The sequence below is a fragment of the Hakea prostrata genome, chromosome 6 (genome assembly GCF_041222555.1).
Source record: "Hakea prostrata isolate BN-2017 chromosome 6, UWA_Hpros_2, whole genome shotgun sequence".
Lineage (NCBI taxonomy): Eukaryota > Viridiplantae > Streptophyta > Magnoliopsida > Proteales > Proteaceae > Hakea > Hakea prostrata.
Genome location: NC_142605.1, coordinates 38,495,240 through 38,510,333, shown reverse-complemented (window position 1 = coordinate 38,510,333; position 15,094 = coordinate 38,495,240). Strand labels below are relative to the sequence as shown.

The 15,094-nt window shown below is 37.3% G+C and overlaps 1 protein-coding gene across 5 annotated transcripts in view; it reads left to right on the top strand.

Moving 5' to 3' along the window:
- LOC149013965 (DUF3754 family protein, putative (DUF3754)) overlaps positions 1-14,648 on the top strand; it is a 76,326-nt gene extending 61,678 nt beyond the window's left edge. The window contains exons 10-15 of one of the 5 annotated variants that reach the window (XM_089160076.1): positions 6,436-6,532; positions 6,667-6,756; positions 6,933-6,986; positions 11,699-11,764; positions 11,837-12,018; positions 12,138-14,648. In XM_089160076.1, the coding sequence (XP_089016202.1) occupies positions 6,436-6,532; positions 6,667-6,756; positions 6,933-6,986; positions 11,699-11,764; positions 11,837-11,995 (466 nt within the window). In that variant the 3' untranslated portion in view covers positions 11,996-12,018; positions 12,138-14,648. The other 4 variants (XM_089160077.1, XM_089160079.1, XM_089160080.1 and 1 more) reach the window with 4 other exon arrangements.
- Positions 14,649-15,094: the final 446 nt, after the last annotated feature.

Below are 15,094 nucleotides of genomic sequence, written 5' to 3'. Positions count from 1 at the left end.
TGAAGTGATAAAGTGACAATGAAAAGGAAGAAAGTAGAAATTTTATGGAAACTTGAAGAAGAAAGCAAAAGAATGTAGAAACCTAAAGAAGACAGTAGAAGAAAGTGGAAAGATGTAGTATGCTAAGACCTAGCGAGGATGATGTCAACAATCGACATAGGTGTCAACAAGATAGAAACTTGTAGAAGCTTGAAGAAGAACGTAGAAGACTATAGAAACTTGAAGAAGAAGACAATAGAAAGTAGAAGATTGTAGAAACTTGAAGAAGAAAATGGAAGGAAGTAGAAACTTATAGAAAGAAGGAAGAAGTTTAAGGAAAGTGGTAGAAACTTGAAGAAATTATTATTTTATCAATCTTCCATCCTTATAAATAGGAATGTACCTCTCCATTTGTAAGGAAAAATTTCTAATATAGATCTTAGAGTGGGGGTTGCGTGGAGAGAAATTTGAAAAGAAAAAGAGGAGCAGAAAGAGTAAAGAGAGAGAGAGAATTAAAGAGAAAAGAAAGGAGGAAAAGAGGATCAGAACTGTAGTTTGTGAAAGAGCGTTCGATTTAAAAGACAGGAACAACCGACGTATTTGTGAGTATTATGATTCAATCCATATTATATACAATTTTATAGTATTTTTATCTATCATGACTGTTTTGAAAGATTTATGTGTGTTGATGCATATAACGTATATAATAATACTTTCTTGAATAATTAATTGTTTGAGCATATGATTATTCCATGCATGATTTACGTGCTTACATGCAAGTGTTTTACAAAGTTTGTTATGATTTAATAATACAATGGATTTCTTTAAATTATTCATTATTCTTGCATTTTTAATTATAAATTATAAGTTTAATAAATGCAAGACTGAAATTGAATAAAATATATCGTGTTGACGAGCATTGCCCTCCTGTTAGGCATTGTGGCCAGAGTTAAAGTGGAATGATTAGGGTCTAAGCCAATGATAGTAAACTATGAGGTGTACATGGCCTTATACCCAGAGAATAAAACCACTTCGGTGGTGAAGAGGTAGTCACTTTGGTCGTCTAGAGAGATGTACATCATCTATGGTTCTGCTTAGGCTTATGACTGTAATGTAAGAGAGAGGGAAAAAAAGGAATATTTGAAAGAGTTGGAATAATTTATTTTTGAAAATGCTTTTAGAACATATATTACAAGACTGAATGTTTCATCATGACACATGCATTGTTATGTATTTGCGAAGAGAGTAGAGACTAAATATTTTATTTGAAAAATGTGCATGTCTTTATTCCCGTATATAGTATGATTGTTGTTGAAGTTTGGGCTGTTACTGATCACGTGAACAGTGTTATGCCATTATTCCTTGTTTCATTTTTAGATATGCTACTCTTTCTAATGTAGGAATGTTGCTACACAAGTTTTGGTAGTTTCTAGAAAGCATAATTTCTATTTTCTATTAGTTACTAATTTCAGAAGTTCCCTTTTTCAGTACTTTCTATTTTGGACAAATTTTAGGAGTTAGTTTTACTAGAAAATTATGTTAATAAATTTTCTCTTTATTTCCTTTTTTAGAGGGCAAGATGGCTTGCTTCTCAAGTTGTAATCTAGACTATTGATATTTACAAATAAGAGGCTGCGATTCTAGGAGTGCTAAGCAAGAATCGCAAGCTTATGTGATTCCTATCAATTCTTCTTCTTTCTTGTTCTCTTCTCTTCTTTTTTCTTTTTCTTAGTTCTTCTTGTTATTGCACTGTTTTGGTTGATTAAAGTTTATTTTCTAACATGGCATTAGAGCTTTTTTAATTAAAACAGTGTTGTTCTCAAGTATTCTCTTCTGAAGTTCTCTTTCAGTGTTCCTCTCTTTGGTGCACAACCACCTACTGTTGTATTTATTTTATAGTTAGATCAGATGAATATATAAACCGATCTATTTTATTACTTATCCCATAACTTAATTAATTACTTTGATCTATTATTTTCTGCTGTTTTACATCCTTCTGCAGATCTGTTTTTCTGTGCAAACACCTATTCGATTCTGTGTTGCAGAAATTTTCTGCTATTCTTCTTCAAGTTTTGGTGCGCAACCACCTGCTGCTACAAATAATGTGCTATTTAGATCAGGTTTGATTATGCAAACTGATCTCTTCTATCTATTATCTATACTTAGATTCCTAAACTTGGATTAGATTTAGAAATAGGTACATCCTTTCACTTTTTAGTTCTGCATTATGCGGATTTTTTTTCTTTCTTATGCTTGTTTCTGCATACTACAGAATTTTATTTTGCCATATCATGATTTGGTTTTGTGTGATTCATAGCTGGTTCAGTCTTGGTTCAGTTCTGGCTCAAGTTTAATTGGTCCAGTCTTCATTCCTAGTTGGTTTAGTGTTTGTCAGTTTATTTCTATTTCTTACCTTTTATTGAAGTCTTATTCAATTTTGGGTTTGATTCTTGTTCTATTCCTGATTGACATTATTCCCTTTGTCCTATTTAATTCCACATTCTATATCCTTGTTTTCATTAATTACCCATCTCTCTTATACTATATTATAATCTTGCCATCAAGTGTTTTCCTTTCAAGTCTTCCATTTATAAATCTAGTTCCTTTCATGTCCATCACTTCTTTATTTACAAATAGCTTTTTGAAAAATCTGATTTATTACAGAATTGCCATTGGGCTTATATATTTACTAATGACCCCTTAAGAAATTCTGGTTTAGTATAATGCTGCCATTATCATAATCCACCATGGAGAGTTTGGAACATGTTTCTTGGATTTAGAATTTTTAGACGAATGAAGATTATATCTACCATTAAGGTCTCATTGGAAATTGCACTTGGGATATTTTTATACTTGGACATTAGTTGTCATTAATTGTCCACCTGTAATGCTACACGTGAGGGGGAGAATGGTACTTTATTCTATATCTACTCAAGGTGTGCTTGTGATCGCATACGCAACTTATGATCTAATCAAACAAACCCAGAAATACATATATATATATATATATATATATATAATGAACCAAACCAGTTCACCAAAAAATGGCTCACCCGAACCACCAAACACATATTAACCCTTACAATGCTGAAGGATATTATTTGTGAAGATCTTTGTCCTCACAAGATGGTATTCTACAACAATAACTTTACCTATCTACCATTACCTACTTCGTCCACAGTAATCTATATTCTCCTTTACCTAACAACTTGGTTCGCAGTATCCCATAGTGTCTTTTACCTTACCTACTTGGTCCGCAATAACCCATATTGTCTTTTACCTACCTACTTGGTCTGTAGTAACCCATACTATCTCACCTACTTGGTTCACAGTAACATATACTGTCTTTTACCGACCTACTTGGTCCACAGTAATCAATATTGCCTTTTACCTACCCATTCTGTACTTACTACTTGCCTTCTAACGAAGCATTTATATGGACATTGGAGTTGCAATTTTGAAAATTTAGTGTGGGTATTTCTCCCTACTACCGGCATTATGTGGATAGTGCCTTTTACCTACCCATACTTACCTACTACTTGCCTTCCTGTGAAGCATTTATATGGACTTTGGAGCTGCATTTTGAAGATTTACTGTGGATATTTCTTTCTACTACCAGCATTATGTGGATAGTGTCTTTGATCCTGCTATACTTATGGACTTTGTTTGTCTTCAACATCATCTATTGTTCTCATTATTGGATGGTTCTTTCGACATGAAAAATTAAAGTTTTGTTTAAGTTGGTGTTGATTATCTCCTGGGTGAAGTTTTCTCAGTATTTATTGACGTCTGCTATTGCTACATGATTCAAGATTGGTGCTACTTTTCAAGTTAATTCTTGTTGTGCAAGTCGAAGTTTTCTTTGTGTATACTCCAGATTGAGGGAAAGTGTTGAAGTTTGGGCTGTTACTGTTCACATGAACAGTATTATGCCATTATTCCTTGTTTCTTTTTTAGATATGCTACTCTTTCTAATGTGGGAATGTTGTTACACAAGTTTTGGTAGTTTTTAGAAAGCATAATTTCTATTTTCTATTAGTTGCTAATTTCAGAACTTTGCTACTTTCTATTTTGGACAGATTTTAGGTGTAAGTTTTACTAGAAAATTTCGTCCATAAGTTGTACTCTTTATTTCCTTTTTTAGAGGGCAAGATGGCTTGCTTCTCAAGTTGTAATCTAGACTATTGATATCTATAAATAAGAGGCTGCGATTCTAGGAGTGCTAAGCTAGAATCACATGCTTATGTGATTCCTATCAATTCTTCTTCTTTCTTCTTCTTTTCTCTTCTTCTTAGTTCTTCTTGTTATTGCACTGTTTTTGTTGATTAAAGTTTATTTTCTAACAATTGTTTTATGATATTCATTGGGCTAGTTTAGCTCATACCCCATTATCATGTACAAACAAACAACCAAAGGATAAGGGTGAAAGCATAGTGATCCAGGAGCAGGTTTGAAAACCATGGTCTCTTTTGATTATGCTAGCTACTTGAGTTTGTTAAGGGCGATTATAATTATGTATGTATTTTAAGAGTTTGTATAAGATAGTAAATGTTTAGTTTGATAGCTGGTGTGATGTTGGAATACGGATGACTGTACTTGATGATAAATATAATCAGAGTTGTAGTTGCCATCATATGATCTATTCTTTTGAGTTGCCCCCTTTTAATAGATTAATGTTTCCACTATGGTTATTATACCCTTATCCTTTGGCTGTTTGTCTGTCCTTGATAATGGGGTATGAGCTAAACTAACCCAATGAATTTTATAAAACAATCATGCTACATTCGGGAATTAAACATAACATGCATTTTCTTCAAATAAAATATTTTGTCTCTTTGCAAATACATAACATTGCATGTGTCATAATAAAACATTCAGTCTCATTATATATGTTCTAAAAGCATTTTCAAAGATAAATTATTCAAACTCTTTCAGATATATATTTTTTTCTTTCTTTTCTCTTTCATTACAGTCATAAGCTTATGACGAACTATGGAGGATGTACATCTCTCTTGACCACTGAAGTGGCTACCTCTTCACCACCAAAATGGCTACACCACTGAAGTGGTTTCATTCTCTTCACCACTGAAGTGGTTTCAATCTTTGGGCTCAAAGGCCATGTAAACCTCATAGTCTACTATCATTTGCTTAGACCCACACAATCTTTCTACTTTAACTCTGACCACAATGCCTAACAGGACCTACAACTTACAAGGGCAGTGCTCGTCAGCAAAATATCTTTTATTCAATTTCAATCTTGCATTTTATTAAACTTTTCATTTGATAATTAAAATGTGAGAATAATGAATGATCCATAATTAAAGAAATCCACTAGATTATTAAATGATAACAAACTTTGTAAAACACTTGACTGTAAGCACATAAGTCATGCATGGGATATTCATATGTTGAAACAATTGATTATTCAAGAAATTATTATGGTATACGTCATATGCATCAAAACACCAAAATGTATTAAAACAGTCATGATAGCTAAAAATTCAATAAAATTGTATATAACATGGATTGAATCATCGTACTTTTAATACAAAGATACCAAAAAATTGTACATGACATAGATTGAGTTGAATAAAGACTCCCATGTTCTTTTTAAGTTGTTATATATTTATTCAGGTAGTCTGAAACTGTGAATCCATAGGTGCATCATAAGCTAGATATCCCAACCTAGGGAATGTATCATCAAGGGATGGACCGTAAGAGAATGGTGGCTAAACTTGCCCAACTGGATTTGATGGATATCCAAAGATGGAGTCTGCAAATGCATCTAATCCCGACCCATCCCCATACCCATATGCAGACATACTACTAGCCTTAACAGATGACTGCCCCCCACCCCAGCAACTCCACCATATACTCCATAAGGACTATAATCATGAAGCAGGCAGCAAACAAGGTGAAGGAAGACAAAGGAATGATGATTTTTGAGTGAAAAGGAGATTAAAAGAGGAAAAAATGGCAGAAAAGGGGGAAATTCTTGAAATTTTGATCAGCGGCACCTATGAGATCTGGGAAATTTCGCATAACTCAACTGTGATTTGGGAATTCTACTCAGGGTTTCTCAGAACTCGGTCAAAACCAGGGGAAAATTTTTCACCCCTTGGTTTCTTCTTTTTTGGGCAAAAAAACCAAAATTTAAACTATGGTTAGAGCTAGACGAGAGTGGATGTAAACTTGAATATGTCAAACAACTTTAAAAATGAGTCTCTTGAAGTTAATTGAGATTACATACCATTTTAATTTAGTTTGGTAAAAAGAAAACATTGAAAATTTGGGAAAGAGGTATAATCAACCTAATGGTAACATATTCTCCTCCCGGGCCCTGGGCCAGTATTACTTCCACACCGGATTTTGTTCTGGGTTATTGGGCTTGTCAATATTCTTCCTTGTGCAGACTACTTCAATGTGGTGTTGGTTACACATAATGATGTTTTACAGGTCAGCTGTTATGCTTGATGTGATTGCAGTCAGTGCACTTATGATATATATAACCCGGGTGGCACTGGGTTATAAGCAGACATGGGATCGGTATCAAGTTAGTTCACCATCTTTTTCTTTATTTTTTTGGCGGAGACTTTTAGCTTTCATGAACAGAATTCGTATTCCAGTTATGTGCTCTTTTTCTTTTTTTTTTGGCACTTTGTAGCTTCTTACATGGATTTATTACAGCTACTGGTTAACAGAACACTCTATGAGAAAACTTTAGCTAGTGGCTTTGGCTCAGTTCATTTTCTTTTGGATGCTTCCGAGCAACAGCAAGTGAGCAGACCCTAATGGTTCTTTTTCTTGTTTACCTGAAAGTTTTGGAATTTGGATTTATTTTTCCCAGTTCTTTTGGACGCTTTGCTCTAATTGTTTATTTCCTTTTGAACTTAAAGTGAGTTTTGCAATCTGAACTTTTTTTCCGCCCTATTTTGCTTGGATGTTTTATGCAGTATAAGGAAGCCATCCTAGCATATGCACTCCTACTCCAATCTGAGAGTGACAAGGTTTCTCTTCTCAAACCCTCTTGTTTGTTTTCAGTTTTTCATTTTATTCTCTTGATGGTATAATACTCGAAATTGTATGCCTTCCATAGAATTCTTTTTTTGACTGGTATGTGTGATAATGTTGGTACCTTGATGCAAATATACCTTCCTTATTCCGAGTGGTTAGTTACCTCTAGTCCAACTGCTTAACACACACACACACATTACATTTTTACCATAATAGTCAACCTCATATAGAAGTGAATGCTCTTATGTTTTCTCCAAAAATTGTTTAAATTGCAACGTAAATAATACCAGAAGTGGAATGGATGTATGGCAAAGCAGTACATTCAAATAAATGAAGACCTAGGAAATAGAACTTTTGGAACCAAACGAAATGAAGGAACAAGATCCTCTTCTTCTTCTTTTTTTTTTTTTTTTTTTGGGGGGGGGGGTTTGGCAGGAGGGACGTATTTGAGGTTCAATACTAAGCAATCTATTAGGCTGTTAGCACAGTGCTCTGACTTTATGGGTATATAACTCAGTAATTTCAGAAGTTTTAAGAGTAGTGTTGTATGGTGAACAGAGAGTGGGAGGCCAGGTTAACATCCTAGAGTATGAACTCAGGCTACCCAGCTACTTCCTCAATCAAACTCTGTATTCCAACTCTTTGCAGCCGTGTATTCTCAAAGATGAACTCCTGCAACACACAATATCACCAAATATCCTACACACAAACTGCAACTGTAGATAAACAGAGCTATAAGAAGTCTGTGAATGGGTTGATTCAGTTAACTCAATATTAAAGATTGCAGTATAAAACAAGGGACACCAATTGCATCATAGGACCTTCTCTAACCTGAATACCAGTCAAATTGCCCTTAACTGGGAGTTCTCCTCTCCCTGCGAGTGTAGCTCACCCCTCTTACTTCTTGCCTACCTCCTACCCCAGCCCTTTCCTCTTGTATAACCAAATTCTTACCAACTACTTTCCACCTAAGCCATACCCTCTAAAAGGTGCCAACATGAAATGTGGCTGCTCCACAGTGAACCCCTGCCACTTGTTGTCCCCCACATGGTCATTTGGGTTTGATACCCTACATTTCTTTTGCTCCCCTAGGGTAAGACCCCCCATACATTTACTAGGTTGTCAGCGAAGTCTGAATTACCTTTTGGAACAAAAAGTGGTGGAGGCTGATCAATAAGAATGGGTAGTAAAGCTGTTGGTTTACGACTTTGAGATTATCTGTAGACTGGGGACCAAAAAAAAGGCTGCTGAAGCTTTATCATGACCGTCCAATGGGGAAATTCCGCCGACTAAACTCGCGTCCAATATATGGTGGGAAGGAGAACAGTTGCTTGAGGAGGTTCACACTCATCCATGGTGTTGACGCATCATCCAGGAATTATTGCAAGGTTCGCAAGACAACCCCAGGTATCAGCTGAAGAATGGGGTTCTCTACTACAAGGACCAGTTGGTGATGGCTGAGAACTCACCTTTGCTACTCAAATTACTGACTGAGTTTCACTCAACTCCTCTTGGAGGGCATTCTGATTTACTTAGAACCTACAAGCAGATGGTAGCGGTGGTGTATTGGGTGGGTATGGAAAAACACAGGAATTTGTGGCTGCTTGTGACGTTTTCCAGCGAAGCAAGCATCAGTCAATGAGTCCCGTGGGACTTATCCAACCTTTACCCATGAGCGAGTTTGGGACGACGTTAGCATGGATTTCTTTGGTGGTTTGACAAAAGGGGGAGATACCATAGTAGTAGTGGTGGACAGGTTAACCAATTATGGCCATTTGATTGCTTTAACACATCCTTACACAGCCGGTGAAGTAGCATTAAAATTCAGCAATGAGGTTGTCAGGTTACATGGATTACCTCGGTCAATAGTTTCTAGTTTCTGATCGAGATCGCCTCTTCTTAAGCAACTTCTGGTCGGAATTATTCAAGATCGCTGGTACTCACCTCCAATACAGCAGTGCATCTCATCCTCAAACGAATAACCAAACAGAGGTGGTCAACAGGTGCTTGGAAATTTACCTACACTGTTTTTGTGCTCGACAGCCCAAGGACTGGCCTAATTGGCTTGTGTGGACTGAATATTGGTATAACACCACCTATCAGGCTTCCACCAAGATGACACCTTTGGAGGCTGTATACGAACGAAAACCACCTTTCATACTTCGCTGGGATGGACAGCCTACTAAGGAAGATGAGGTTGATTCCTACCTACAGGAGCGCGACATGATTTTGGATGAGTTGAAAGCTAGCCTGCTGCTGCTCGCTGAGGACTGGCTGCAACGTGAAGCAAACCCGAAGTGGCGAGATCTTCCTCAAGCTCCAGCCTTACCATTTCAGAAGAGTTGCTTGCAGGCCAAATGAGAAGCTCAGCCCTTGGTTCTAGGCCCATATCCAATTTTCCAATGAATCAGACCTGCAGCCTATAAACTTCAACTGTGCCCTCTACCTCCTGCATTCAACCGGTCTTCCATGTGTCTCAACTAAAGGTCAGGCCATGGAATTCAGTCCCAGCCACTAACTGCCTGCCTGCCTGCCTGCCTAGCTGAAGATTGGGAGCTCAGACTCACACCAGAGAAGTTGATAGCATACCGATACTCTACCAACAGTCACCTTAATGTTTTGATTCGATGGAAGGGCTTGCCACATTGTGAGAACACTTGGGAGGACTACTCAGACATGAATCAGCGGTTTCTTGCACCTTAGGACAATGTGAGGTTTAAGATGGGAGGAGTTGATGGGCCTTGGTTAGACGAGTCTACACTTGTGGGGCCAGAAATGGTGCTGGCAGTTAGGCCAGCATATGCAATAATCAGAGAATAAATACAGAAACGCATCAATTGGTGGGAGAAGTGTATGGCAAGCATTTGAGGAGTTAGACAATTCAGTTAGAGAAATTTGGGTGCTGTTATGAGGCTGACTTGGGGACTCGGGGGAGATGAGGAAGAAGACAGCAGTATTCAGGTGGTGGTAGCAGGGCTGCTACAGGGAACTGCTGGACTCTAGGTAATCTAGTTTGCTATTTTTTTCTACATTAATTTTCTCCTATCTATAATTCCATTGCATCACATGTGAGAACCCATCAAGTTCTAACAGAAAATGGAGTGTTTGCCAATGTTACATATTTGTGGGGTGCCTCTGCTTTTTACCATATATATTGGGGGTGTCCCTGAAATTTTCCAAGAAAAAATCATTAAATTAGTTATCCTAAAAAAGCTAAGTAAAAAAGAAGTGAGGTGGGTTATTTGAAAGGAATGTAAGCCAAAAACCATGGGTAAATAGGATGAAATAGACCTTAAATAAAAGGAAACATCTAATCTGTCTTACCAAAAAGTTAGAACAATTCTTGGAATCAAAGAAAAGGGAAGCTAGGAATTGGAAAGAACAGGAAGATAGGAATAGAAAAAAAGGAATGGCTCCCAACTAACTCTTTCTCTCTCACCTTCCTTAATCCTTTCCTTTCTCTCAGTCTTTCTTTTTTTTTTGTTTTTCCCAAGAAATTTCCTACAACCGACAAAGATGGGTCTGCTTTTCTTCACTATTTATATTGCCTAACTTCCAATAGATCCAACTAAAATAGAAGTCTATTTGTAATTGGTAATCAAAAAAATCTGAAAAATATAATTTCCCTCATCTCCAAAGTGATCCAAAGGCAAATTATGGCCATTGGGAAAGGAATTCTTCTTCTGCTTCCAAACAATTGCTGCAAACAGCACTGAGATATCCTCCTCTACGACATTCACTCGTGGCAACCAAAATCCTTTGTAGGAAGCAGCAGTAGAAAAGGATCAGTCCATAAATCTTCACTTGTCTGTAACATTTATAGCAAGAATTGCAGCGGCAGTGGCCAAAAAACAACCAAAATCTTGAAACAAAATGTTTTCTCCCCCACCTTGATCAATGGTTGAGAAACCCTCATGACAAGAATCAACTCCCTATCAATCCTAAAGAAAGTAAACTTATTCTTTGCTGCAGATATTCACTCAAAACCATATCCTGAATTCATAATCAGTTCCAATAGAAATGCTGATTTAAAGGCCAATAAACCAAATGAAACTTTAACAAAAACCACCCAACTGATTTAATGACTTGGAGGATGATTTCTTCCTCCGAGCAAGAAAATATCTAATCCCATGATTCCCCCCCAGTTTCAAGTCTGAATAATCAATTAAACTTGACAGAAACTGAATATAAAACAATATAGTTACCATATGACTTTGTGAGGATAGGATGAATCAATATCAGCCACCATTCAATATATAAATTCATCAACCAACACCCTAGTTCTTATATAAAGTAGGGTTTCCACCCTCAAACAAGAGAACCTTGGAATGACTCTCAACTGGCAATGTTTATTGCTCTGATACCATGTAAACAATCTCAAGATCCGTAACCAGTACTAGGTGGATAGAAGAAGGAAGAAAGATTGAGGGAGAAGAAGAGAGCACCGTTGGAGAACTGCCTGGGTGATAGAATTTGTATGTTCTAGCATATTTCCCACTACATACATTTATAATAGACCAAAATAGAATTACACAAAACCTTATGACTTCAACTCTTATCTAACTAAGCTTAACCAAAAAGTCTAGGACACTGATAAATAAAGAACTAAGACAACAAGGAGACCATGATAGGGAGACTCTCTCTATCGTGTACATCATAAATCTCATAAATCTAACACATATCACAAACCATGTTGGATATGCAGGTAAATTGTCGTAAGACGGTTGGGAGTACATGTGAGATGTTCATATATGAAAAGCTCAAAGAAAAGGTACACAGAGAATATTCACCACGTGAAGTCAAACTAAATGAACTTGATAACATTGGTTTGAACCGTATGCAGATTGAAATGCCAGTTGACAAGGCCATGGACACACTTCTGCGATTGGGTCTTGTAACCGAGCAACCTTTTGATGGGTACTTAAAGCTGCAGGCTGTTCCATGTGCCGAGGCATATAAATCCCTTAAGCAACGTTGGAACAGCTTGATAGGGTTAGGATAAGCACATTTTGCTGACTAATACAGGTACAATAAACTGAAATAATTTTCTTTTTGGATATCAATATAAAAAATTCATGTCGTATCTAGTTGTTTAATTGCCTGTGCTATCCATTTCCTGATTTTAGTTTGTTCAATTTCAACAGTTTCTGCATGGCAGCCTGTATGTAACGCGGGACATTAGGATCTAGCAGAGAAATGAACTCACACTTGAGGTACTTCTATTTCTGAAAGTGAACATGTTATGTGGTTAATTGCCTGCTCCCTTTTTCTTTTTCTTTTTTTGCTGAGTTGGACAATTTCTGTCACCTACCTCAATATCAGATCAGAACAGACAATACTAGCTTTTCTGTTCTTTTATTTGTCTGTTTTGGGGTGGAGGTGCAGGGTTTTTAATTACAAAAGAAAAAAAAGATGCAAGGTTTTTAACACCATAAACTAGAAAATCACAAATACTTGGGAGTGTTAACACTGGGATCTCTAAGAATACACATACGGAGTGGGTGCACATATTATTGTTTTCACGAGATGGCCTTTTTTTGTATGCACACATCTGAATGACGTGAGACTGTCCAAGAAGAGAAGAAAACGCCGGTATGGTATATAGAAAAATGTATGGCTGAAAAGTTGTTAGGTGGCATATCTAACTTACGACGTGGAAGGATGATGTGGTTTTTCTCTCATGAAGTCCTTGCAGACTCCTTCCAGCTACATCTTTTCAACACTAGGTGGATTGTTCTTCAGAATGAAACTTTTTTTTTGAGCAGGGCTTCTTGGGTTCTATCCGATCATCATATGTTAGCTCCCCCCCGGCGGCCCGCAAAAAACAAAAAGCTTGTCATGCGAAAAAATAATGAGCGCCGCAATCAAGCTTTGCCTGGTGGATTGTCCGTCCTACCTTGATATATAATACCCCCTATTCAAAACACAAAAAACGTAAATGCTGTATTGGGATCCAAATCCCTGTCTACAATCAGTGAGGGCTTTTGCTTTTGCCATCTACGCTACGGGCCTTTCATTCCCCGCTTATTTTTAATCACATAATTAGTGAATCCCTAATCGCCTGTCATGCAAGAAAGAGATTGGCGAGAGAGTTAAACCAAAATCTTGCCCATGAATGTAAGAAGTTCATTTGTCATTGCCATTTAAATGTTCGTGCAGGTAGGTTTACTTACTCATACGTGCGTACGTGTGGATTGCAATTTGCAACGTACCTGTTAACTAAGCTACAAAATTGACAATGATGGTGATCACTTACTCAGCTACTTCTCTTTGATATTGGAAGGTGGAAAGATCTCAATATGGGTTAATGATTGGATTACCTAGCGGTGCAGTCTTAAGAAGAGATCTATCTCACGGATGGATTTAACAATCAGTTAATTTGGAAGTAGTGGAGGCAATCGTCTTGTACATGTATTGAAGTGTTTGCATACATAGTGATTGACGGATGAATGAGAGATTACATTAGACTTTAGAAGGTAGACGTAACTAGCATTTGGCAACTATTAGCTTGCTTTTTGTTAGGTAGATAATGACAGAGCAAAAGCTACACCATGTAGAGTACTGGAATTTGCTTTAGAAGAACTTAGAAATCCAGGCCTACCCACAGAGGTAGCACAAGAAACAACCACCTGGCTAATGCCGGTCAGACCCTTTGTGAAGATTCCCATCAATGCCGTGGAGAGAAAAGGAGGCATGGGTCCGATCATCCGAAGCCGCTTCTTGCCAAATTGGAGCCCATTCCCACCCAATCAGCCCTTAAGGGGTAGGCGTTAGCAATGCCAACCAAGCTGTTGGTTGCGCTTGGTGAGGGGTAGGACTACTTAAAAATGGAACTAGACTCGCAGCTGTTGATTCGTATGCTAAACTTGGAACCTACCACAATTCTTTTTATCAGTCCAACCGATGTTGGAAGATGTAAGCTATTTGTACTTTTAACTTCATGCCCGACTTAGTAGCCCTCTACCTCTGATTGGCAGCCTATTTCCCAAGCATGGGATGAGTGAACTACTTTCCTCCCAAAAAGACTAATTAATATAAGTTATCCGATAAATTGCCAAACAGAGGAAGAGTTGTACCTTATTACTGGGAAGTCATTAGACTCATTTTTCACAAAACTCTAATTAATGTCTCTATTGAATACAATTAATGTCTCCTTATAAGGAATTATTATTAGTTGATGTAATGTGAGAAAGACGAATGTTATGGGTAGATACTCGTATAACAATAGAATGATTTACTGTAAGATGCAATTATGCTTCTTCTTCGTTTTTGGTAATGAAGATGCAATTATGCTTGAATCCATGTACCTTTATTTTTGACGCACTTATATTATACAAAATATATCAACTAGGTCAACTGACGCCAGCATCACCACTACAGAAAAGACTACATAATCCTTTTTTTGTGAAACAAAGCCTTTCAGAGGAGAGGAATAACCAATCGATGAAGAAACATGAAACCATTCTGTTTCAATAGAGGTACGGGAAAGGGTTGGGGGCAATGAGGTTGGTGAAGTGGTTGGATTTTGCTGCGAGTTCAAGACCAAAGAAAAGCCAGGGCATCTCTTCCTTTTCGCCTTGCCTCGAGGGCTTACGGGTCTGTGGGTACAGTTGAACAAGGCTTGTATTCAGATACTACACCTGAAGAAGAGGTTGTCCCCAGACAGCCAGCCCTCACCAGGCTGGCATTGCTAAATGCTCTGCCACATATCATTGAAGTCAAGAGGAATGAAAAATGTTGAGGACAACTTAAAGACGATTAAAAAGAAAAATACAGACACATAAAAGAAGAAAAAATATATATAACAAATGCATGACAACACAAGGTTCGACCGAACCAAGGAGCGGAAGTTGACCAAACTGTCGTACATGTAATAGACAGGGTCGTCCAGGTTGATTAAGTTTGGCTATAAATATCTCGCAGTTGTGAAACAAGAAAAAGCAGGAAGAAGCGAAAGAACGGCGGGTAACCTTTTTATTTATATATTATCATTGTTACATTTTTCGGATTCGAGGCTCCGAGTCAGCGATCCACCTAATTTGAGTTAGGCATTTGGGATGCGCTTGCTACTGTGTTCATATTACTTTATAATAAATAAAAA